Source organism: Carcharhinus amblyrhynchos, chromosome 5 (genome assembly GCF_965287045.1).
Source record: "Carcharhinus amblyrhynchos chromosome 5, sCarAmb.v2.hapA, whole genome shotgun sequence".
Lineage (NCBI taxonomy): Eukaryota > Metazoa > Chordata > Chondrichthyes > Carcharhiniformes > Carcharhinidae > Carcharhinus > Carcharhinus amblyrhynchos.
In genome coordinates, this window is record NC_137328.1 from 100997182 (window position 1) to 101023167 (window position 25986).

At 40.0% G+C, this 25986-nt stretch overlaps 1 protein-coding gene across 1 annotated transcript in view; it reads right to left on the reverse strand.

Annotated features, from left to right (window-relative positions):
- Positions 1-213: 213 nt before the first annotated feature.
- Positions 214-25986, reverse strand: part of tbca (tubulin cofactor a) — a 57240-nt gene continuing 31467 nt past the window's right edge. Inside the window, exons 3-4 of the mRNA XM_080189333.1 lie at positions 5905-5991; positions 214-536 (exon numbers count right to left, since the gene is read on the reverse strand). Of these exons, the coding sequence (XP_080045459.1) occupies positions 456-536; positions 5905-5991 (168 nt within the window). The 3' untranslated portion in view covers positions 214-455. The remainder of the gene's footprint in view (positions 537-5904; positions 5992-25986) is intronic.

Sequence of the window (25986 nt, forward strand, 5' to 3'; positions counted from 1 at the left end):
AACAACAAGGCAATTGTGGGCTGCCTCAGTCCCTAGATAAGTTGATTTGTAGAGAAATATTGCCAGCATACTTTGCCAATGATGTAGCAGCTGCTGAAATACAATTATCAGTTGCTAGACTACAAATTATACACTTTATCCATGAAGTTTAAATGGAACAGATCTCTTATCAACAGACATTTTAATGTCAGATGTGCACACAAAATAAGACAATTCTTGTCAGCAGGTACATTTATTTAATGTTTCATTATTTCATCATGATGTGGCACAAAATTCATTTGGGTACACAATCTGTTGTGCAATGTAAGAGAACTCAGATTACACAGGGTTCATACATAGATCCCAAGCATAATAATAGCAGGGTCATAATGCCTAAAACTGAAATTGGGATGTAGGAAATGGAATGGATACAGTGCAAGTATTTATAACAAAACATTATAATTAAGAAATACGTTCTAGGCTTCTAGTTTGATTGATCCTATTGTGGCCTGGGCTTCCTTGTACTCCTCAGTGTCTTCCAATTCCTTCTCACTTTCCTAGAGTAGGGAGAATACGAAATAGAATGTTTTCAATTTTGCATATATATCAGTTTTATTTGCTAATCCTTTATTAAGTACTCCAACTACTCAGATTAATATAACTACTATAAAACATTTACACTTGCAATACAGTATTATACAAATCATGTAAAATACCATCTCCTTTGGCAACTCGTGCTTAAATCCAGCTCTGTACTTTGCATTGCAACTGCTTTGAGGTTCCACATTATAAGAAATACCTACAATTTTAGTAACCTTTGAGTAGCAATCAGTATTTGGATGAAGGTGACAGAATAGATTGTAGTTGTGGCTTTCAGAGTATAAAAATGGTTGACATTTATTTGATGTAATTAGAGAGCACAGAAAGTTTGCAATGGTGATCATCATACAAGTTCTGCAAGAGGTTTGAAAGAAGTAACTTCTATTTGGATGGAGGCCACTGCTTCTGTATATTCTGGTTGTGGAACTACTGTGGCCAATGACAAGATTATTTGTGATGGCTGAAATTCCAACAAAAATACATCATACTCATCATCCTCATCTGGCTGAGGAACAGACTTGTGGAACTATCATTCAGTCATCTACATGCCACATTTTAGAATATAGGTCCCAGCTCTGAAATGTACTTGGTGGCCTTGTAGGCAGAGGAAATCAAATATAAAATATTTGTATAGTGAGAAAAAATAGAAAAGTTAGAAATAGAATAAAGGCAGCCAAACCAGTCTACTCAGTATGTAGCTGATCGAACACAGGCCAAGAATGAAACCATGGGCTTTTCTCAAGGCTGTGGATGAGCTAGTTAATTTCAGTGAGGATTGTTTCAATTGGCCATGATTCACCAATTAACCAAGGCTCAACTCTTCATTATTATCTGGCAACACCTACAGCGAGACTGAAACATGTTTCTTCAGACAATAAACTGGTGAGGACAAAAAAGGGAAAGGAAAAGACAATGCTGGCAAAATTTAAAATACTCTCTTTATATATTTCTTAAGCAGCACTAGGTTATTAATGAAAAAAGCTATTGCTGCCAGGTGAGTATCATAGAATATCTATGGTGCAAGAGGCCATTCAACCTTTTGAGTCTGCACTGACTCTTTGACAGAGCATTTTACCTGGGCCTTACCCCAATCATCCCACTTGGTTACCTCACAATTCCCAATTTAGACATCCTTGGATGCTAAGGGAAAGTTAGCATGGCTAGTCAACTTAACCTGCACATTTTTGGACCATCGAAGGAAACTGGAGCACCTGGAGAAAACTCACACAGGCATGGGGAGAAGGACAAACTCCACACAGACACTCACCCATGGCCGGAATTGAACCTGGGTCTCTGGTGTTGTGAGGTAGCAATGTGCCACCCTTGCTTTATTCCTGCGATATCAAAGTTTCTTTCAGCATGTGTACATTAGTCAAAGACACACTATGAAGTCTAAAGTTGATAAAAGACTAGGGGTTAAACTTCTAAATTTAACTTCAAGGTAATGGGAAAAGCAGAGAAGAAAAAAATTAGAAATATTAATTAACTATAGATACAACTTAATAGGCCAAGGCTTTTCTATCAAAACACTTGCAAGGCTAACGTGTTATTAGTATTTGTGCGTAATGGCAAAACAACTTTAGGCAAAGGCCAGATGTATGATTATACGCCAATAGCTGCTGTCCACGGCCCACCAAAAGTTGCATTATTTGCACAATATATACAAACCAAATCCACCACAAATATTGTAATCTAGCAATTACAAGCTTAACTATCCTTTTCTCAATAGGATAAACACTAATCACTTCAGCCATTAGTTAAAGAAATATGCTCTCTTTTGCCCTGTTCATTCAGATCCTAGATGCCCCATTTCCCTCACTGCAGCATTATCAGCTTGCATTGTCAGCAACTTGTGTTTGAGTAAATAAAGGCAAGTCTAATTAATGGCAGACACTATTAGATACTTTGTTCTCACAGAATCAGTATTTTAAAAGTTAAATTTCACCAAGAAATCTCATATCCATTTCCAACATTCACAGTCCACAAATCTTTCAAAGGTAAGTTGAATTATATCTGGATTGTTCAACAAAACCATCTACATGTTCTTAGATTAAGGTTTTGTTGAATAGAAATATGGTTTAAAAAAGTCATATTAGCAACAAACATAAAAATAAACTTTTATATTAATGCTAGTAAGATGTTGAGTCTTTTAGTTAGCTACCTTCTTCAACGAAAACGCATTCTGAAATTATACTATCTGTTAAAAGCACCAATTAGGCAAAGATGGCGGACTTGAATATTAAAATTAGAAATGACTCAGATATTTGAGATTTTGGTACAATTATCAACTTGAGTGCAAAGCATATTTCAAAACTTCATAGCTTAAAAATGGAGCTTTTGCACCAGTTCCAATCATACTGTAATTAATGAAAAGCTGAAGGTCTGACCACTAGAAAAAATATCAATATTACTTCAGTGTAATCATAATGTTCACCTTGCATCAGTGCCACACAAAAAAAATCACTTCACACCAATGTAAGATGCTGACATAGCTGTCTTATGTAGTCTTGATCATTGCCAAGGTAGCCAGTATCAACTAGAATGACAGCAAGGTGCTACACTTTGGTCCCAAAATCCTTAGTGAGGCTGGGCAAAGTCATTTAGGCTTTTCATTGAGCACAAATAAAAATACCGGTTTAGATTTTTAGTGAAAGAGATTAAAGTCAAAATATGTCATTTATCTGATTTACCCATTTTTAGGATTTGATTTTCAAATTTTCAAAAAACAATATATCTGAACTGGAGATGTTTACCTGGTATTCCTATTGCGTTAAACATCTACAGATCAATATTTGATATCTAATTTTAAAAAAGTCAATTATACACAAACTAATTTTCAAGACATATCAAGGGTTAAAAAACACACTGCAACTAACTTTACACACAAATGACAATGAGCAAATGCAGCAGAATAGTTTTAGTCCAATTTTTCTTAAATATATGTTTGTGGTAACCAAATTATACTAGGGAACGAGGATATTTAGAAACAGCTGGTACCATCTATTTTCCCTAATCTTGTATTTATTATAGATTCAGAGACCTTATCCAAGCAAGCATACTCCATTAGACTAAACTCCCATACCATTTACACTTCCATTAAAATTATACTTCACAAAATATCTGAATTTGTACTTATTTTATAAAGTAAATTTAAGTGCAATTTTCCAAATGAATATACATTGCAATGACTCATGCTTCCCATGAAAAAAAAATCAACCAGTTAATTTTTGTTTAAAGTGCATGTTCCCTAAACAATTTGAATAATAAAATTCATCTTATTGCAACTTCATTCTGGAACGTGTGGTAAATTCATTAAATGTTAAAGATAACTAGATAATTCAAATGAAGCCCCACAACCACAAATTAAGTCACATTTGAATGTTATGCATTTCTCATTTAGTCTAGTAAACCAAACATTCCCATTTATTGGGTTTAAAATTGTTTTCTGATATGAGTCATTACTAAGTGTGCACAAAGAAAATATACATCAAGTCCATATCATAGAAAAATAAACACATTCAGTAACCTCCTCTTATAGACGTATGTATCCATGACAGTACTGATAGGAATGACCACTGGCTGGCTGGTTCTTGTGCAGAAAAGGTTCTGTCTTCACAATGGTGACACTCTCCACCATGTTGCGTGGCTCTAGCACAATGCTAAATGGGACAGATTCAGAACAGATCCAGCAGCTCACAATGTGGGATCCACAAGTTGCTGTGGGCCAAATGCAGCACCAGAACTACATTCAACCACAGTACACAACCTCATGACCCAGCATATCTCTTACACGATCATTACCATCAAGCCAGGGGATCAACACTGGTGCAATAAAAGGTGCAAAAGAGCACTCCAGAAGCAGCATCAGGCATACCTAAAAATAAGGTGCCAACCTGGTGAAGCTACAACATAGGACAACATAAATGCAGAAACAGTATGCTATACATACAGCTAAGCGACCTTACAACCAACAGATCAAGACTAAAGTTCTGTAGTCCCACCACAAAAAGTTGTGAATGGCAGTGGACAATTAAACAAGTAACTTTTGGGATATCCTCACCCTCAAAAATAGTGGAGCCCAGCAAAGTCAAGATTGAATCATCTTTAGCCAGAAATGCCAAGTGGATTATCCATCCCAACTTCCTCCCAAAACCCCACCACCACAGCGAATTCATTTCACTCCATGTGATAGCAGCCCCTAATCAAGCTGCTTCAGTACACTGGTATCAATAAAGTGGACAATTGCTAAGGTATAGCTCATTTACAAAAAGATCAAATCCAAGCAGGTCAATTACTGCCTAATCAGTCTATTTTCAATCGACTGACATTTTGGAAGGAGGGTCATTATTGAAGTAGCTGAAGATGGTTAGGCTAGAAGAGGATTTTTGCTGATGATTGCAATGTTCAGCTTATTCAAAATCCTCAGATAATAAAGCAGTCTGTGCCTGAATGCGGTGGCACAGTGGTTAACACTGTTGCCTCTCAGTTCCAGGGATCCAGTTCGAGTCCCGGCTTGGGTCACTGTCTGTGTGGAGTTTGCACGTTCTCTCTGGGTCTCCATGGGTTTTCTTTGGGTGCTTTGGTTTCCTCCACAGTCTGAAAGACGTGCTGGTTAGGTGCACTGACCCAAACAGATGCCATAATGTGGCAACTAGGGGAATTTCACAGTAACTTCACTGCAGTGTTAATGTAAGCCTTACTTGTGATTAATAAATATATTAAAAAATTTACCTGGACAACATTCAGGATTAGACTAAGTGGTAAATAACATTCATTCCATTTCAAACATTCCTCTTCAAATTAAAATCATTTGTTATGGTTTGTTTGGCAGCCTCTCCCAAACCTACAACTTCTACCATCCAGGAGGACAAGGATAGCAGATATGGGGAACAGCACTACCTCCGGAGTGCCCTTTAAGTCACACATAATCATGACTTGAAAACAGATTGTCATTCCCTCAATGTCACGTGGTCAAAATACGGGAAGTCCCGTGTTAATGGTGTAATGGTACACCAAATGAACTGCAAGAGGGTCTTTCACTGTCACTCTCATGTTAGAGATTCACAATTAATGCCAGGCTTGCCAGTGATGTCCAAATTCCATGAGCAAACAAAAAAGGTTGAATTTTATAAAGATACCAGTTTGTTCAAAAAACAAACAACATACTTGCTAAATATGATTTCAGAGATCAGATGTAGATTGTATGCATTTACAATTTTAATTTTATTAAAATTGAGATTTTATATCTATTCCTCAATCCAATACATATGCTAGATATAAAAAGGGCACTTAGGACTTGCCAAACTGAAAATAACACAGACTCACCAATAGTTGTGCAAGGTCACTGTGGGCAGTTGCCAATCGACGCTGACAATCTGGAATCATCATCCGCGATTCTTGCAGAACCTCCATCTATAAATAAAGAAAACAACACTGAAGTAAAAATGAAGCTGGAAACGATAAAAGATCACATTTTAAAAAAAAACATTCTAAATAGCACCTGTTCTCTAGGTTTTTAATTGAATTGAACAATATTGTACTTGAACATTAAAATGCTGACAATTTATTCAATCCTTTTCCAACACATTTGGAATTGCCAGCAATAATTTGAATCACCAGAGAGTTTTAACTGCTTCTTCATATATGAAATCCAAAATTAAAATGTTTCAAGCAGTTCAATAAATATATTATGAACTGACCCAAATATTTTTAGTTTATATTCATTTTACTGATGCAAGTAAACTTATCCTTACTTTAAAAAAAACAAAAGAATCTGCAGTCCACATAAAAAGCTTTTATCTTTGGGGTAATAAAGAAATGCACTGTCCAAGTAATATCTCAGAGATAATTACTGCATGAAAAAAGTTATTGAGTTATTGATCGAACTGTGTGCTCACTGCAGGAGGTTCAGCCTGTGAAAGACAGAGGTCTACAGGAGCTCAGAGACAAGAGAGCGGAAACCAGCAGGTTCATCTTCATGCTCTTTATCATGCATAAGAAAGTTATTTCAAAAACTGTGCACATTAATTTTGGCTAAGACAATATGATTCTGTTCCTTTCAGGATGAATTGAAGTAACAAATACAGTCTAACCATTAAAAAGAGTGCCCCACCAAATGGCATGGCATTAGAACTGGAACAATGGCTTTAGATCAGAAACTCAAAGCTTCAGGAAAACACAAAGGATTGAATTCTGTTGTTCCATGTTTAAAGCTTTAAGCACATTGTGTTGTCGTACAATGCTACTTTTGAGACTCGAGCACTCTTTTTTATTGCTCAAAACATATTTCTGTTGTTCTCAGGGATGTGGTACTAATACATAGGAAGTAATGGTGTTAGTGACATTGCTGAAACACTTCATTGTTCCACAGTGTAGTTAAATTAACAGTAGCCAAAGATTCAAGTCAGAAGAAATAATTCCTGTCCATTTATAATGTAAAATTGCTGCCGTATTGCATACATCTTTATATGTTGAATTATCATTGGCAAAATACGATAGTAAATATCTACAAAAAATAGAAGAGATTTGATTTATTATTGTCACATGTATTAACATAGTGAAAAGTATTGTTTCTTGCGCACTATACAGACAAAACATACCATTCATAGAGAAGAAAACAGAGAATGTAGTGTTAAAGTCATAGCTAGGGTGTAGAGAAAGATCAACTTAATGCAAGGCAAGTCCATTGAGGGAAGAAGCTGTTCTTGAGTCGGTTGGTACGTGATTTCAAATTTTCGTATCTTTTTCTCGAAGGCAGAAGGTGGAAAAGAGAATGACCGGAGCACGTGGAGTTCTTAATTATGCCAGCTGCTTTGCCAAGGCAGCAGGATGTGGAGCACACAAGCTCATGACATGAGTAGAACTGGCTAATGCTTTGCAGTTTGGAGACTAAAATATACTGGAAATTTAGCACATTACTTCCAATAAAGAGCCAGAAAATAATAAATGTGTTAACTACTAAGTATAAATGAACAAATGAATGCAATTAGATTTTGTTGTTATTCAATAAAGATTTGCATTTACAGAATGCCTTTCATGAACACAGGATATCTCAAAGCGCTTTACAGCCAATTAAGCACCTTTGTGGTGCAGTCGCTGCTTCAATACAGTCACTCCTTTAATGCTGGAAACAACAGCCAATTTGCACATAAGCTCCCACAAACTACAATGTGATGCTGACCAAGGAATTTGTTTTTGTGAAGTTGATTAAGGGATAAACACTGAGGGAACATTTAGCATGATCAAGCAGCACATTTTGCACCCAAGCAGCACGTCGTTCAGTGGAAGGAAACTGGAGCACCCAGAGGAAACCCACACAGACACGAGGAGAATGTACAGACTCCACATAGACAGTGACCCAAGTCACGAATCAAATCAAGGTCCTTGGCACTGTGAGGCAGCAGTGTTAACCATTATGTTAGCCATAATATGACATTTCTACAAATTCTGTGGATGGTAATGAAGAGCAGTCTCTTGGGAGGGGTTTTTTTGAGGCAAGTTGGATCAACCTGGGATGGGTTGGGCAACACCATGGATAATTTCCCTGTTTTTCCTCAAAATAGCTGTTGCCAGATCTTTTACATCTATCTAAGAAAGCAGATGGGGCCTCAGTTTAGCATCTTATCTAAAAGACTGCATCTCAGAGTATAGCATTCCCTTAGTATTACACTGGAGTGCCAGACTTTACTATTTTTCACTCAATTCCTGGAGCGATTAAACCTGAACCTTGTAACTCTGAGGAAGGGATCTTATGGTCTACAACTGATGTGTAAATATATTCCAACACACCAAAATGGGATGCATCAAATGGAATCCTTAGATAAAATATTACGATGAAACTTAAGATTAAAAGGAACAAATATGATAAGGTTAGGACTACAATACATAATATAGAAAGTGCTGTTTGAAGTTGAAAAGGATTAGAAGGGCTAAAACCATGGTTCAATAGTCATACTCTCTCCAGTCAGATAGTTGGGGGTTCAAGTCCATTCCAGGACTCATCTCACAATCCTTGCTGACACTTCAGCGCAATACTTAGAGTGCTGCATTGTTGGAGACACTTTAGAAAGTAATTAATTCATTGCAAAGTGCGTTGGGATGTCCTGAGGTTGTCAATTCATAAGTATATGCCGAATTAGGCTTTCATCTTCCCTTTTGAATCAGCACTCCCCCTAACCCCATGCAAGGTTGAGGCTGTTACCCAACTTGCCTCAAAAAACCGTTCTCAAGAGGCTGCTCTTCATAACCGTCCACAGAGCTTACAGAAATATAATATTTTGGTTAACATAATGGTTAGCACTGCTGCCTCATAGCGCTAGGGACCTAGGTTCGATTCCTGGCTTGGGTCATTGCATATGTAGAGTCTGCACATTCTCCCCAAGTCTGTGTGGGTTTCCTCTGGGTGATCTGATTTCCTCCCACAGTCTGAAAGACATGCTGCTTAAGTGCATTGGTCATACTAAATTCTCCCTCAGTGTATCTGAACAGGTGCCAGCGTGTGGCAACTAGGGAATTTTCACAGTAATTTCATTCAGTAAGCCTACTTATGACACTAATAAATAAATTTTTAAAAACTTTATAAAAACTAGAGCAGGATAGTCCTTTTGACTCTGATCCGCCATTTAATACAATCATGATTGATCCTCCATCTCAATGCCACTTCCTGATTTCTCCACATAGGCCTTGATGCCATTAATCATAGAACCAGAGGAGAGGGGAGGGGGGGGCGGGGAGAGAGAGAGAGAAAGAGAGAGAGAGAGAACTGGAGCACTGGGAGGGAACCCACGCAGGCATGGGAGAACATGCAAACTCCACACAGTCATCCAATGCCAGAATCAAAGGGCATAATTTTCCTGTCCCACCCACCACAGGAATCATAGCAGGCGGGGCAGCAGACCATGCAAAAATCCATTGACCTCGGGCAGGATTTTCCAGTCTTGGGGCAAGCATGGACATAAGATCCCATCTAAAATCCAGAAGTTTCTTTCTTGAATACATTCAATGACTTGGTCTCCACAGCCTTCTGTGGAAGAGAATTTCACAGGTTCACTACCCTTTTAAGGAAACATATATTTCTTATCTCAGTTCTAAATGGTCTACCCAGTATCCTGAAACTGTATCTCCTGATTCCCCAACTAGGGAAAACATCCTCCCTGCATCTAGTCTGTGCAGCCCTGTTAGAATTTTATATATTTCAGTCAGATTTCCTTTCACCCTTCCAAATTCAGTCAAACCAATCTCTCCTCATAGGACAATCCTGCCAACTCCAATATCAGTCTAGTGAACTCCCCCTGCATTCCCTTTGTGGCAAGTATGTCCTTTCTTGGGTAGGGAGACCCAAAGTGCACACAATACTCCAGGTGTGGATGTACAAAGTGTGCACCCAGATCTCTTTGTACATCCACACTTCTCAATATATCACTATTAAAAATAATACTCTTCCTTTCTGACTTTCACACTAAAGTCTATCCAATGTGCTTCCTAAACTGGATCAAGTTGGAAAAAGATGTAATTTTGCAGACTATGTGCAGCAACAGCAGAATGTGAATCACTGAAGACCCGTTACAGATCTGACTGTAATTCAAAGACATGGTCACAAGGACACAATTAGGAGCAGCAGTGGATCAGATGGTCCATTGAGCCTACTCTACAATTCAATTTGATTTGGGGCTTCAACTCAACACTCCCATCCACTTTCCATATCCTTTAATTCCCTGCGTGATCAACAATCTGTCCATTCTAACCTTAAAAATAGTTAACAATTGAGCATCGACAACCCTCTGGGATACAGAATTCCAAAGATACACAAAGATTCCCCTCATCCCTGTCCTAAATGATCAATCCCTTATCCTAAGACTGTGCCATGTTCTAGATTCACCAGCTGAGGAAAAACAACCCCTCAGTGTCTATCATGTCAAATTCCTTCAGCATCTTGTATGTTTCAAGGAGATGATCTCTCATGCTTCCAAACTCGAGAATATAGGCCCAATTTACCCAGACAATTCTCTCACACAAAAGACCAATCCAGTGAACCTTCACTGCACTGCCTCCAATGCAAGTACTGTGTATCCTTCCTTAAATGAGACCAAAGCTCTACAGTATTCCAGGTAAGGTCTCACCAAAGCCCTGTACCAGTGTAGCACGGCTTCGGTATTATTGCACTGGCAAAGGGGGGGCGGTTTAGAACAGAGTTGAGGAGGAACTTCTTCACTCACAGGGTGGTGAATCTCTGGAATTCTCTGCCCATTGAAGTGGTGGAGGCTGCCTCGCTCAATATTTTTAAGACGCGGGTTGATAGGTTTTTGATAGGCAAGGGGATTAAGGGTTATGGGGAGAGGGCGGGAATGTGGAACTGAGCCACGACAGATCAGCCATGATCTTATTGAATTGCGGGGCAGGCTCGAGGGGCTAGATGGCCTACTCCTGCTCCTATTTCTTATGTTCTTGTGTTCTTATGTTATGTTCTAAATGCTGGTCAGCCAGCGACGCCCATGTCTCACGAATGAATAAAAATAGGCCAACATGTAATTTGCCTTCCTAATTGCTTGCTATACATGCTAGTTTTAAATTCCTTGTACAAAGTCTCCCTGAACATCAACATTTAAAAAGTCTTACTACTAAAGTTTATTTATTTTAATTCTTGCTACTTACTACTTCCCTACACTATGCTCTATTATCTTGTTGCCCACAAATCTAACCTTTCCCAAATCTCTCTGCAGCCTCTGTATCATCTTCACAACTTAGATTTCCACCTTGCTTTGTATCATCATCAAATTTAAAATACATTATTCCATCTCTTTGTCAAAGTCACTAATATACCATAGTTTTTAATTAGATGAGGCCCCAGCACTGATCCTTGCAGCACTCCACCTGTCACAGCCTGCTAACTTGAGATTGCCCCATCTACACTTATTCTTTGCTTCTAGTACAACTGCTCCCACCAAAAGACATTAAACAATTCTGTTTAATTAAGAAGGATAAATTTTCTGAGTTATAGCACTGCATTGTATTCTTCAGGGCTACAGAACATAAAAGGCTCAAAAGCTTTTCTTCGGAACCGAACAACTTTCCAAACTCATTGAGAGTATGGAAAAATCTTACATTTTCAGTATGTAAATTAAATAATTTTATAAGCAATACAGCCCAACTATCCAAACAAAATTATCAATAATTTTCCCACAGAAAGTTCTAAAAGAAACACATTTAATGTGTATTTCCTTATTCATTTTACAGACAGAATAAAATGAAGAAGTTTGACAATCATTACTAGCAAAGACAGAACCGTAGATTCAGTTTTATTCAAAAGACACAAAAAGATGAAGGAGTTGAAATTTGTAAAACCAAAGGCTCAGTTGAATATAATTTAAGTATCTTGTTCACCAGAGAATTAAGGAGGTTGTTTGTACTGTATTCAAGGCAACATTGATTTCTTTTAACATAAAACCCAATGACTTCCAGAACCAAGGTTGTTTTTTTTTTAAGCAAAAAGTTGGATTTAAATTTGATTTAAATTTTGGAGTTTCAGGAGTGCCTGTTGGAGGTGAGACTTTTAAATTACTTTTAAACATGAGCCAGAAATGCCCAGTAAGTGCTAGCTGTGTGCCTGCTGCTGCAAAGAACGCAAGAAAAGCCATCAGTCGAGCAGTGAAATTGAATGTTTTAAAATGTCTTGAGGCTGGTGAGTGTTATCTAATTTGAATTTATACAGGATTTATTTTAAATGTAGTGATTTATTTTATTTTGCCAGTTATTTCAGCTAGGAATGCAGAGGGCTCCACATGTATGGTACAGCTTTTCAACTTCTGCATTGTTGTTTGCCCAGGCAAGAAATGCCTGACAGACCCTATGGAAACTCATGATTCACAAAGTTACAATTTCCAAGAATGCAGTCACAATTTAAAACAAAGATTTACTTTATGTATGATTTGATAGCCATTACAGAGACATGAATGCACGAGGACAAAGGCTGGGACCTGAATATTCAAGGTTACATGACATTTCAGAAGAACAGGAAGCAAGGAAAGTATGGAGGGGTAGTGCTCTGTTAATTAAGGATGACCGTGTTTCTAAAGATCAAGTCAAGATGCAGAATCAATTGAGGTAGAGATAAAAAGTAGTAAAGGGAGGCAGTCATGTGTGGGGAGAATTTAAAAGCTCCCTAATAGTAACTACACTCTAGAATAGGGTATACAGAAAGAAATAATGGGGACTTGTGAGAAAGATGTGGCAATAACCATGGGTGATTTTAATCTATATATAGATTTGGTTGAATCAAATTGACAAAGCTGATCTGCAAGATGAGTTCATAGTGTTTTCAGGACAATTTCTTAGAGCAGCATATTCTAGAGCTAACCAGAGAGCAGAGTATTCTAGATTTGATAATATACAACAAGACAGCATGACCTTATAGAAAAAATACCCTAGGATGCAGTAGTCGTAACGCCCTAGTATGCAGTGATAATAACATCATTAAATTATGCATTCAGTTCAAGGGAGAGAAAAAAGGAATGCATTTAAGGACTAGTTTTCCAACTTAAGGGCAATTATGAGGGTAAGACAGAGCAGGTTAAAGTAATCTGGAAAATTAGATTAAGAGATACTACCGCCCTTGAACCTCAGCACTCTCAGGCACCCTGTCCTGGCAAACATCATTCCGCCACATATCTACCAACTTGCAACAACTCACAGATGATAGAAAACGTTAGTAATGCCACTTCATGCTGCTCTGTTCAGCCCATCGAAGGAACGACTCCCATTCAGATGGCTGATCTGGAAAAACCCTCCCAAACAGAACTTCAATGCAAATTCCATCTGGCCAAATGAATGGGAATCATTGAACACGACAAACAAGTACCTGGTCTCAAACCCCATCCAACAGCTGCCTAATTTCAATCTTCTCTGAGAAGAGAGTGGTCACTCAACAGGTTTTGGAATCTACGGCCCCTGCTTGGCCAATCTCTGTAGATGGAGCATTAGCGCCAGACCCTATGTGCATGTGGGAGACAGCAAACTATGTACTACATCATAGAAGAGTTTCTAAACCACAGACTAAATGGAAGCTTATATGCACTCAATACAGCAGGACCAGAAAAAACTGCTTGGCTTTGGAAATTTGTATTCACTAAATAAACAAATTCTGAAATCCTCATCCATTTCAATATTCTCCTAGATGACCTTGCACCACAAAAACTTGGGTTCACCCAAAATCCTTGTGTTATGTGTTGGTAATGTGATCTTCATTTGGTGATTTGGACTGGTTGCCTTTGCAGAATTTTGATTTTTATTTCAAATTTATTTCTTGTATTCGGCTCTCTCATGGGAAGATAAACTCAAGCCAGGAATCTAGATTGATCTTGTATTGGCACTGTTATTCTGATACCATCTTCCTGTAAAGATACTTTTGAGCTTTGGCCATCTTATCCCAATTTCCACCATCAGTCATTCTGATGGTTCAATTCACCGCCCACAAAAGGTTCCTGGGAAATTTTCTGGTGACTAAATCCCTACTGCTCATACCCTAACTCAAGACTTACGCACCCATCACCTACATTTTCGGTGCATTGTTTCCTGGTCTGGCAATACTGGTCCTCTGTCCTTAATATCTCTTTATACAGTTGAGTGTCAAAGTTTGTTAGAAGCATGCAAGCTGCTGTATTTTTTTTCAGAATTTGCTCACAGGATGTGAGCATCACTGACTGGGAAAGCACTTACTGGCATTTGAAAGTCAATCACATTGCTGTGGCTCTGGAGTCACATGTAGGCCAGACCAGGTAAGGGCGGCAGATTTCCTTCCCTAAACAGCATTAGCGAACCAATACGCTATATAATGCTGAAACAAGCACTATATTGTTCTCGTGAAGAGCTCTTCCTTTTGAATGTGCCAAAAGATTGATGCTGGAAAACGTATGTATGGATATCCAGGTACGCTCAGGATTATATGTAATTGTAATCTTCTGAAAGTCAAATAGTCTGCTAAAACTCAACATTGAAGGTCTGAATGGAGAACACAAAATTGCTCAGAGATTTTAAGTATTAAATTTCAAACAATATTTTAGATCAGGATTCTTAGCTCCTGTGCCCCAAACATTTGAGGAGGAAGTCACTCAAATGAAATGATTACTATATCAACCTTCTTGAAAAGCAACTGGACGAATATATGATTAGGTATAGAGTTGATGCTCTCCTGCTGATTCAATCAGTACTCATCTGAGTTGAAAATCTCAGTGTTAATTACCAGTCGATCCTAAATTAGATCACTCAGGCCAATATAGTACATTGTGGATTAAGGAATAGGGAGGGAAAAGAAATAAGATATTCTTGTATGAAATAACCATACAAGTCATGCTTAAAAACTGCACATGTTGGGCGTTCCAGCGTCCTTGCACGTCCAAAAATGCACAAATTAGACCATGCTACATTAAATGAGAGTACATGTGTGAGAAATGGTGTCACTGTGGCTTCTGCTTGATGTAGTGTAGTGCCCTCAAGCTATAAGCTCCTGGTGACAGACTAGTGACGTGTTTCAGGAACAATTAACTTCTTAAACAGACAAAAGTCTGACCTACGCACAATCAGATGCAGAAAGGTTGAGAGAGATTCTGCGTTATAGAGGCTATCGCATGGTTTAGATTAGGTCATTAGGGTGTCACATATCAAGGCAAAGTAAGAGGAGGTATCTGCTCAAATTATGAAACATCTAAGGGTTGTACATAGAATCACAGCCAGATTGGAAACAAAACATTTAGATGTTATTTTTCAGGCAAGAGGTGATATTTGTAACAATAAAGCTGTTTCATTTTTAACCGATAAGACATGAAACAATGAAACACAAGACAAGTTTCAATTACAATTCAGTGTTTTATATGGTGCAACAATTGCCATCTAGTAGTGTAGTAGCAAATAATAAAGATTATATGACAATTTCAGAATTGTAAGGTTCAGTGTATTCTTCCTGGCATTGTGCATTAATATACTCACTGTCAAACATTCTTTAGTGTTCTGTGCTCAAAACTAGCCTGGATTGGTTCAGTTACAATCCCAGCTGATGTTATAACTGGATGACGTGATTCTAGGATGGAATCCTGGCTCCAAAAACCATAACTTTTACTTTAAAAACAACATGAAGGGACAGGACCACTAATTAGTTTTAACAAGAAAAACAACATTTATGAAACATGAAAAATTGGATAATGCTACAATATTCCTTAACTCCTTCTTTAGTTTAGCAAATATACACTGATGTTAAGATTGACACGGATTACAAAATATATATTTAACACCACAATGGCTTCAGTAACACAATGTCCCTTTAAACAAACAGACCGACTATGTCAAAATACACACTCCACTCTGAACCCAAGTTAGTGACTGTGGATTTCTCCCCAGAATCCCCCCAGATAATAGACACACAAGAGTTTCCAAACTCCACTCCCAGAAGACACGGTTTAAAATCTTCTACTGCAACCCTGTTCTCTGTCAGCAATTTGCACTCTAAAATCTAATTCAGGTTTTCCAAATTATTCTTTTATACAAAGCTTCTATTTATTTTTAACAACTGATCCAGTATCCAGAATTTTCAAATCCCCTTTAGGATATATTTGAATTAACTGCTATACAAACTGTTCATAATTGCTTTAACTTTCGATTCCCAGGCTGTATTAAAATGGAATCAAACTCTTGATTTACCTCTAAAGTTTGCTTTCCCACTTTAGCTCTGGTTACTTCTTCCTTTGAATTCTCCTCTGAACAATACCTTGGTCTCTGTTCTCTTGACTTCAATCTTCTTCAGACATTTTTCCTGTCCCAATTCCCTGGTTATCTGGACTTTACTGGGTTCTTTGGGGAGTCTGCTTCTTTGCAGCTCCCTTGTTCCTGGCCAGCTTCTTCTGGCACAGTTCAGAAATGTTCACTCCCTGGTGTCCTTCTTCAAATGCAAACAAATTCAGCTAAAAACTAAGCTCAAAAAAGTTTTTTGTCTCCCTAACAAGTCTGAAGATCCAAACTGATATCTTTAGTGTAAGCATATAAAGATGTAATTTTTTAAATTTATTATTACTAAACCCAAGTTGATTTATTTCTGGCATCCAAACCCCTATAATTTGGATAACTGTTTAGCTGACTTAATACTACAAAGTGTACCAGTATCACACTTGCAGATGAAATGCCAATGGGCACAAGGGTTGATAGTAGGGAGATTGCAAGTTGACAGGCAAATGAATTAATCCATAAATAACTGATATAATTTATAGTAAAGAATAGCTGTGCTATAGGCTCAAGATCAGGCAACTCAAAGCATGTCTACTTCATGCATGGGTGCCCACTAAAAATAGGAGCAGGAATTGTTTTTGGAGCAGTAAAATCAGTCAAAGGTTCACAAAAGATGTGTTGTAGCTGAAGAAAATCAAATTGGATTCTTAGAAGAATTGTTATGTCAATAAATCTCAGAACATCACAGATTAGTTATACAAGGTTTTGATACTTTTTCACACATCAAGAAACCAAAACTCTACATTGGAGAGTGCTACATTTAAGGGAAAACCTCACATGCGCAAAGTGCTAAATGGAATAATGTGGAGTCAGAATATTACTTTGTCAGTCAGCTTATGGAACAAGAGGATATAATATTAGTGTTAAATAAATTTAAAACAGACCATAGAAAAATCTCACTCAGGTTTAATGGTTTGAGTTAGCAAACTTCAAGTAAGGAAGTTATAGCTGGGGAAGTGCTAGAATTGGTCTCAGGGTTGTGGATTAGGAAAGGGGCAAGAAGGAAAAAGATTATCATAGCGCTTTCTCTCTCTCTTAATTGCTACTCAGTGGCCCTTCGATTTGAAAGTGAGTGTAGAAAGACATTGGATGAAAGCAATATCAGGCTCAGCTGCCAGATAGATGAGCACATTCAAGTTCACATGTGAATTGGTTTGAGTAGGAGAGGGTAATTGATGCCCATGGAATTGTACCCCAGCAAGGAATCAATGTCTTAAGACATGTTAAGACAGCAGAAAATTGACGAGATGTGTAACAATCACTAATGGCAGCAGATATGTCTATCTCTCATACACTCAACAAGAACTTGCAGAAGTTGAGCAATTCTTCACAATATTCAGGCAGTGATCATTTGTACTGAAACTAGGCCCAAGTTACTTATGTGAATCAGTAGATTGACGTAAAAGTGATTGACTGACACCATGAAGGGTTCAGGTTATAGTGAGCAGAAAACTATGTCTCCCCACCCCACCCAAGCAACAAATGAAAAAAAAGAATTCAACTACACAGTGCTAAATAGCTTGTCAAAATCTGAATTACTAATGCTTCATTTTTCAACCATTCGAGCAAATAGCAATCCATTAAAATCTATTGTCAAAATTAGGTAAAGCACAAGAAGAAAGGAGAATGAATATTAAGTAGGATCTAAACTCTAAATTGAATACAAAATTTGAAACAAACTTGCACTCAACACAATCAACATCTTATTTAATATCACTTTTGAGAGTGACAGTGTTCTACATTACATTGGAACACTAACATATGGTATGAGAACAATGGGACACAAGGTTGAAGAAAAAATGTATTCTGCTGTAGGATGCAATGAGCAGCAGCAGGGAGTTTTCCACTGACCAAAGAGTTTTTTGGCAGAAAAACCAAAAGCGAATTTGCTAGCTTAATGTCACTTTAAGCATGAGAGTTATACTGCTGGCTTCACATTGCTTTATAGGGACATAGATAAGCTGCAGTGCTGGGCTGAGAGGTGGCAAATGGAATTTAATGCAGAAAAGTGTGAGGTAATTCACTCTGGAAGGAGTAACAGTATTGGGCTAATGGAAGGACTCTTGGTATTATGGATGAGCAGAGAGATCTCAGTGTACATGTGGACAGATCCCTGAAAGTTGGCACCCAGGCTGATAAGTTTGTTAAGAAGGCGTACGGTGTGTTAGCTTTTGTTGGTAGAGGGATTGAATTTCGGAGCCGTGAGATCACGTTGCAGCTGTACAAAATTCTGGTGTGGCCGCACTTGGAGTATTGCATACAGTTCTGGTCGCTGCATTATAAGAAAGATGTGGAAGCATTGAAAAGGGTGCAGAGGTGGTTTACCGGGATGTTGCTTGGTACAGACACTGAGGCTCATCAGGGGGAGAGAGGGTGCCATTGTCAATGGGGTGCAAGTGACATCCACCCCCCCCTAGACTGGCTAACTCTAAGGGTCAGGAACAAGAGGGGGCTGCGGAGCGGAGGGAGGAGGGTGGGGAGCGGAGGGAGGAGGGTGGGGAGCGGAGGGAGGAGGGTGGGGAGCGGAGGGAGGAGGGTGGGGAGCGGAGGGAGGAGGGTGGGGAGCGGAGGGAGGAGGGTGGGGAGCGGAGGGAGGAGGGTGGGGAGCGGAGGGAGGAGGGTGGGGAGCGGAGGCCTCAGCCTCTCAATCTGCATAACAGGTTTGAGGTTCTTGCTTCCAGTCTGGACGAGAACGAGGGAGGTGAGGTTGGTGAGCAAACTGCACACAGTACAGTGATGCAGATGCAGGACACAGGCAAAGAGAAGGTGACAAGGAACGTAGTAGTAATTGGGGATAGTGGGGTTAAGGGTATTGACACTGTCCTTTGTCACAATGACAAAGTGCACAGAAGGGTGTGTTGTCTGCCTGGTGCTCGGGTCCGGGATGTCGCATCTCGGCTGCAGAGGAACCTGGATTGGGAGGGTGAGAATCCGGTCATTGTGGTACATGTGGGTGCCAACAACGTAGGCAAAATGCAAACTGAGGATCTGGGGAGTATGAAAAGCTGGGAACGGAATTAAAAAGTAGAACCGACAAGGTGGTTATCTCTGGGCTACTGCCTGAACCGAGTGCAGATGGGCGTAAGGTTGATAAGATTAAGGAAGTGAATGGGTGGCTCAGGGATTGGTGTGGGAGGAATGGATTTGAATTTATGGGGCATTGGCATCAGTATTGGGGTAGGTGGGACGGGGTTGGTCTGAACCGTGCTGGGACCAGAGTCCTGGCGAATCGTGTAAATAGGACTGTAGACAGGGCTTTAAACTAATTGGGGGGGGGGGGGGGGGGGTGTGAGGGTAGGTGACACAACGGGGTCTAAAGTTAAGGAGAGGGTACAGGTGAGGGAAGAGGCCGAGGATGTCCCAATAATAAAGGGAGTAGGGGGCGTGAGTATGGTTGGTGGCGTTCTGGCAAATAGGGTCCAGGTGAAGGCACTTTATCTGAATGCACGAAGCATTCGGAATAAAGTGGATGAGCTGGTGGCGCAGATCAGCACAAATGGATATGATCTGGTGGCCATTACAGAGACGTGGCTGCAAGGTGACAGGGACTGGGAGCTGAATGTCCAGGGGTATCAAGTGTTTAGGAAGGATAGGCGGGAGGAAAAAGGGGGGGGCGTAGCTCTGCTGATTAAGGATTGTATCAGGGTGGTAGCAAGGGATGATATAGGAACCAAAGAGCAGAAAGTGGAATCGTTGTGGGTGGAGATTAGGAACAGCAAAGGGAGGAAGACGCTGGTGGGTGTCATCTATAGGCACCCGAATAATGATCTGGAGGTGGGGCAGGCTGTTAACACGCAAATAAGTGCGGCGTGCAGGAATGGAACGGCGATAATTATGGGGGATTTCAATCTACATATTGATTGGTCAACCCATGTTGGACACGGTGGGCTCGAGGAGGAGTTCTTGGAATGCTGCCGGGATAGTTTCCTTGAACAGTGTGTGTTGGAGCCGACGAGGGAGCGAGCTATCTTGGATCTGGTGTTATGTAATGAGGCGGGTAGAATTAGGGACCTTGCGGTGAAGGATCCTCTTGGGGAGAGTGATCATTGTATGGTGGAGTTTCTGGTGCAGATGGAGGAGGAGAAAGTGGGTTCCCGGACACGCGTCCTTTGTTTGAACAGAGGGGAGTACGGTAGGATGAGAGAAGAATTGGCTAATGTTGGTTGGGGGAGCGCGTTGGAAGGTAGGTCTGCTGAGGAGCAGTGGAGGATCTTTAAGGAGATCTTTCTTGATGCTCAGCAGAAATTTATTCCGATGGTTAAAAAGGACCGTAGGAGGAGAGGTAATAAGCCGTGAATAACGAAGGAGGTGAAGTGTTAAATTAAAAGTGGAGGCATTTAGAGTAGCTAAGAGTAGTGGGCGAGAAGAGGATTGGGAGAGGTTTAAATGTCAACAAAGATTGACAAAGAAGTTGATAAAGAAGGGTAGGAGAAACTATGAAGCTGGGCTAGCGCTTAATATAAAAAAGGATAGCAAGAGTTTTTATAAATATATAAAAAGGAAGAGGCTGGCTAGGGTGAACGTTGGACCCTTAGAGGATGAGAGGGGGGACTTAGTGGTAGGGGATGGGGAAATGGCTGAGGCGGATGTGAATAATTCGCCGGGTGTTAGCGATGGAAAGGTGGTAGGACTGGAGGGTCTCAATGACATTATTGTTACTAGACAGGCGGTGCTCGACAGACTGGAGGGACTGATTGTGGACAAGTCACCAGGACCGGATGGAATGCATCCGAGGGTTCTGAAAGAAATGGCAGAGGTGATAGTGGATGCCTTGGTGGTTATTTTCCAAACGTCGCTGGATTCCGGGGAAGTGCCGTAAGATTGGAAAACGGCTAATGTTACGCCGTTGTTTAAGAAGGGTGCCAGGCAAAAGGCAGGGAATTATAGGCCGGTTAGTTTAACGTCTGTTGTAGGTAAAATGTTAGAATCCGTCATCAAGGAGGAAATAGCGAGGCATCTTGAGGGGAATTGCTTGATAGAGCTGACGCAGCACGGTTTCGCTAAGGGGAAGTCGTGTCTGGCAAATTTATTGGAGTTCTATGAGGATGTGTCTAGGGCGGTGGATAGGGGAGAGCCGGTGGATGTGGTCTTTCTTGATTTTCAGAAGGCGTTTCACAAGGTACCTCACAAGAGGTTATTGCAGAAGGTCAGGGGGCATGGAGTTGGGGGTAGGGTGTTAGCGTGGATAGAGGATTGGTTGTCAAATGGGAGGCAGAGAGTGGGGGTCAATGGGTGCTATTCGGATTGGCGGTTGGTGACTAGTGGAGTGCCCCAGGGGTCGGTGCTGGGGCCTCAGCTATTTACCATTTATATAGATGACCTGGAGGAGGGAACCGAGTGTATGGTGTCAAAATTTGCTGATGACACCAAGATTGGTGGAACGGCAAATTGCGCGGAGGGTGTGGAGAGTCTGCAGAAGGATCTAGATAGGCTGGGCGAATGGGCCAGGAACTGGCAAATGGAATTTAATGTTGGCAAGTGCGAGGTGGTCCACTTTGGTAGGAATAATGGTAGGAAGGACTATTACTTACGTGGCGAAAAACTGCAGCAGGCGACGGTGTAGAGGGACCTCAGGGTCCTTGTGCATGAGTCGCAAAAACCCAGCCTGCAGGTGCAGCAGGTGGTCAGGAAGGCTAATGGGATGCTGGCCTTCATAGCGAGGGGGATTGAATATAAAAGTAGGGAGGTCTTGCTGCGGCTGTATAGGGCATTGGTGAGGCTGCAGCTGGAGTACTGTGTGCAGTTTTGGGCGCCGCACTTACGCAAGGATATTTTGGCCTTGGAGGGAGTGCAGAGGAGGTTTACTAGGCTGATACCGGAGTTGAGGGGGTTGAGCTATGAGGAGAGGCTGAATAAACTAGGCTTGTACTTGTTAGAGTTTAGAAGAATGAGGGGAGATCTCATTGAGACGTATAAGATGATGAATGGGATGGATAGGATAGAGGTGGAGAGACTCTTCCCGCTCAGGAAGGACAGTAGGACTAGGGGGCACAGCCTCAAGATAAAGGGGGGGCAGTTTAGAATGGAGTTGAGGAGGAACTTCTTCACTCAAAGGGCGGTGAATCTCTGGAATTCTCTGCCCGTTGAAGTGGTGGAGGCTGCCTCACTAAATATTTTTAAGACACGGGTTGATGGGTTTTTGATAAGCGAGGGGATTAAGAGTTATGGGGAGAGGGTGGGAATGTGGAACTGAGCCACGACAGATCAGCCATGATCTTATCGAATGGCGGTGCAGGCTCGAAGGGCTAGATGGCCTACTCCTGCTCCTATTTCTTATGGTGGGAAGGTCTTATGAGGAAAGGCTGAGGGACTTGAGGTTGTTTTCGTTAGAGAGAAGGTGGTTAAGAAGTAACCTAACTGAGGCATACAAGATGATCAGAGGATTAGATAGGATCGACAGTGAGAGCCTTTTTCCTCAGATGGTGATGGCTAACACAAGGGGACATAGCTTTAAATTGAGGGGTGATAAATATAGGATGGATGTCAGAGGTAGGTTCTTTACTCAGAGGGTAGTAAGGGCATGGAACGCCCTGCCTGCAGCAGTTGTAGACTCGCCAACTTTAAGGGCATTCAAATGGTCATTGGATAGGCATATGTATAATATTGGAATAGTTTAGGTTAGAGGGTCATTAGATTGGTTCCACTGGTCAGCGCAACATTGAGGGCCGAAGGGCCTGTACTGCGCTGTAATGTTCTATGTTATGTGACAGAGTGGAACCTTAAAAATGCACCCCAAAGTCTTTGCGTTCCATTCACTGAAACCTTAATATCTTTTGAGAGCTCATCAACCTAAAACATTAACTCTGTTTCTATCTTCACTGTCAGATCTGCTGAGTATTTTATATTTTCTATTTTTAATTCAAATTTCTAGCAGCTGCAGTATTTTGCTTTCATGTTCTATTAAGTTAATGTTGGCCCTTAATGGCAAGGCAGGAGGAAGATAGAAGGAAGAAAAGAAAAAGGGAAGATGAGACACACAAATACAAAGTTAACAGAAGAAAGAAGATTCACAACTAAGTTTTATCAAAATTTTGATTACTTTTGACATTTTACCTTCAGCATCAACCCTACTTCATTTCTTAAAAAAAATCACCACAACATTGCAACTCTCATCCCACTTTGAAGCTGAAAGATAGGACTGACTATGAAACAGGTTGGTTGCTGCTTTCCAGCAAGGAAAACGCACATGGCTCAGAAACTGGAGTGGTAAGAAATAAACAAAAAAAATGCAAAGGGGGAAGTAATGGAAAACAAAGTAATTTCTGTTATATTTATGAATACAATACTATCAAAATATAATTTGGATATTTCACCAAGACAGTAATTTGTACAAACCTTATTCAATTGAGTAATAGACCAGTCCAGTTCCAGTTTTTAAACCTATAAATTATATCACATATTAAACCAAATCAATCCCTTTTCAGAAGTGCTACACTAGATTTCAATTGTATTTTATAGAATGCAGACTATACAGCGAGTACTTCTAAAACCCAACTAGAAATTTTCTAAGAATCCAATGACACTATGCAAACAGTGGTAATGAAGACAGATTACAGACATTTAGCTGCCAAGGTCAATAACTGAAGTCTATCTTCACTACTAATCTAGCTCAAACTCATTTGGTAAAAGCAATTTTTCATCGATTTCAGAGGATTTTGTTATTTGCTTCTATGCATTTGCAACAAAATTCCTCAAACTGGTCAAAGACATTATAATTAGGTAGAAAAGCACAAATTGCATAATACTGTTCCTGTATAAATACAGGACTGTTACTATGTAGTGGATTAAAGAATAAAGTGTAGAATGAAGCCAAAGCAAGAACTCCACCCAATGATAAGAATGTGATGCTGCTTCTCCTAATTAATGCACACGTCATTCCAATATATTAATATTTACACAAGAACTCCAAGAAATCCATTTCTAATTAATATTATTTAATATCAAGTTGAAACACCATGACCCATTCTTGGACACTAGCAAAAGTGAAAACAAGGCAAGGATGCAGTGATAAGGTAATACCTAGCTTGAAAATCAAAAGCTTAAATTGCACAAAGGTCATAAGGAATCTCACAACTTTGAGAACGAGAAGAAGAATAAGCTAGAGAAGTCTGCCAGAAGTTCCAATTTCAATATAATGGGGATTATAAAGGAGGGAGGAAAGCAAAGCATTTAGCAAAACATATTGGAACTTTCAAAGGAAGTTCGGAAAACTACTTGCCCTAGTGTGTGATAAATTAAAGAAAGTCCACGTGTAATACAGACATACAAGCATAGCCCAGAATACAGTGGAGTGGGAAATCACCAAGCAGATAGGAGGTCCAAGGTAGGAATTCCAAAAAAGTGCTCAAAAAGCCCCAACCAGTTTTTGAACAACTCATGTCTGACGCACCGTGTTTAGGAGTCCGCAGTTCAAACTCTGAGAAATGCTTCCAATTTTTGGTTGCCAGATATGGGGTGAAAATTCACTCCTCCTGTCATAATGCTCACCTAAATCCCAACAGTAATACTATAATTGAAGAAAGGCAAAAAGATTTTGCCCCATCTCAGATCAATCTCAAAATGACTAAAGTTAGCATCCTGCACAACCCACATGCCCACCTGACACCACTAGAAACAATGGAAAAAACTGCTTGTACTTTCCAAGTAGTATGCTTGAAATCCTATAGCAATAACACTGCATTTGGTATTACCTATTAACATCTCCCATTGCTGGGTTCACTATTAAAGATGGTCAGCTGATACCGGACCAATAACAGAAGTACTGACTTCAAATTTATATCTTTAGCTGATGAATAGTCTACCACAATCCTGAAATTACCACCATTTTTCTCACCACTAAACCCAATCCCTCCTCATCAGCTTCCACCTTCCACAAACTCAACTTGTCCAAAACTTCATTACACTTCATCTTCATCCTCGCTAATTTGCACAATAATCTCCTCACCGAATCCTGCAATCAGAAATTCCTCCTTGGTCTCACCCCACTCTTTGTTCTAATCTTCTATCTCTGACCTCCTGTGAATCCCATTTGTTCTGCTTCACTCTTAATGATGATGCCTTCAGGTTTCCCTGAATCCCTCGCCCTCTTATGCCACCTTAGAAAGCCATCTCCTTGACCAAACTTTTAGTAATTTAACTTAGAAACTTGGCACCACTCCTTTCTTACTTTATCAAACATCTGTCTACATTTAAAGTCCTATATAAATGCAAATTCTTGTTAACATAAGAACATAAGAAATAGGAGCAGGAGTAGGCCATCTAGCCCTTCCAGCCTGCCCCGTCATTCAATAAGATCATGGCTGATCAGAAGTGGATCAGTTCCACATTCCCGCTTTCTCCCCATAACCCTTAATTCCCCTGTCTATCAGAAACCTATCTACCCGTGACTTAAATATATTTAGCAAGGTAGCCTCCACCACTTCAATGGGCAGAGAATTCCAGAGATTCACCACCTTTTGAGTGAAGAAGTTCCTCCTCAACTCCGATCTAAACTGCACCCCCCCCCCCCAGTCATATTGAGGCTGTGTCCTCTAGTCCTGCTATTCTTTCTAAGCGGGAAGAATCTCTCTACCTCTACCCTATCCATCTCCTTCATTATCTTATACGTCTCTATAAATATATTTATATATTTTATAGTGTGAA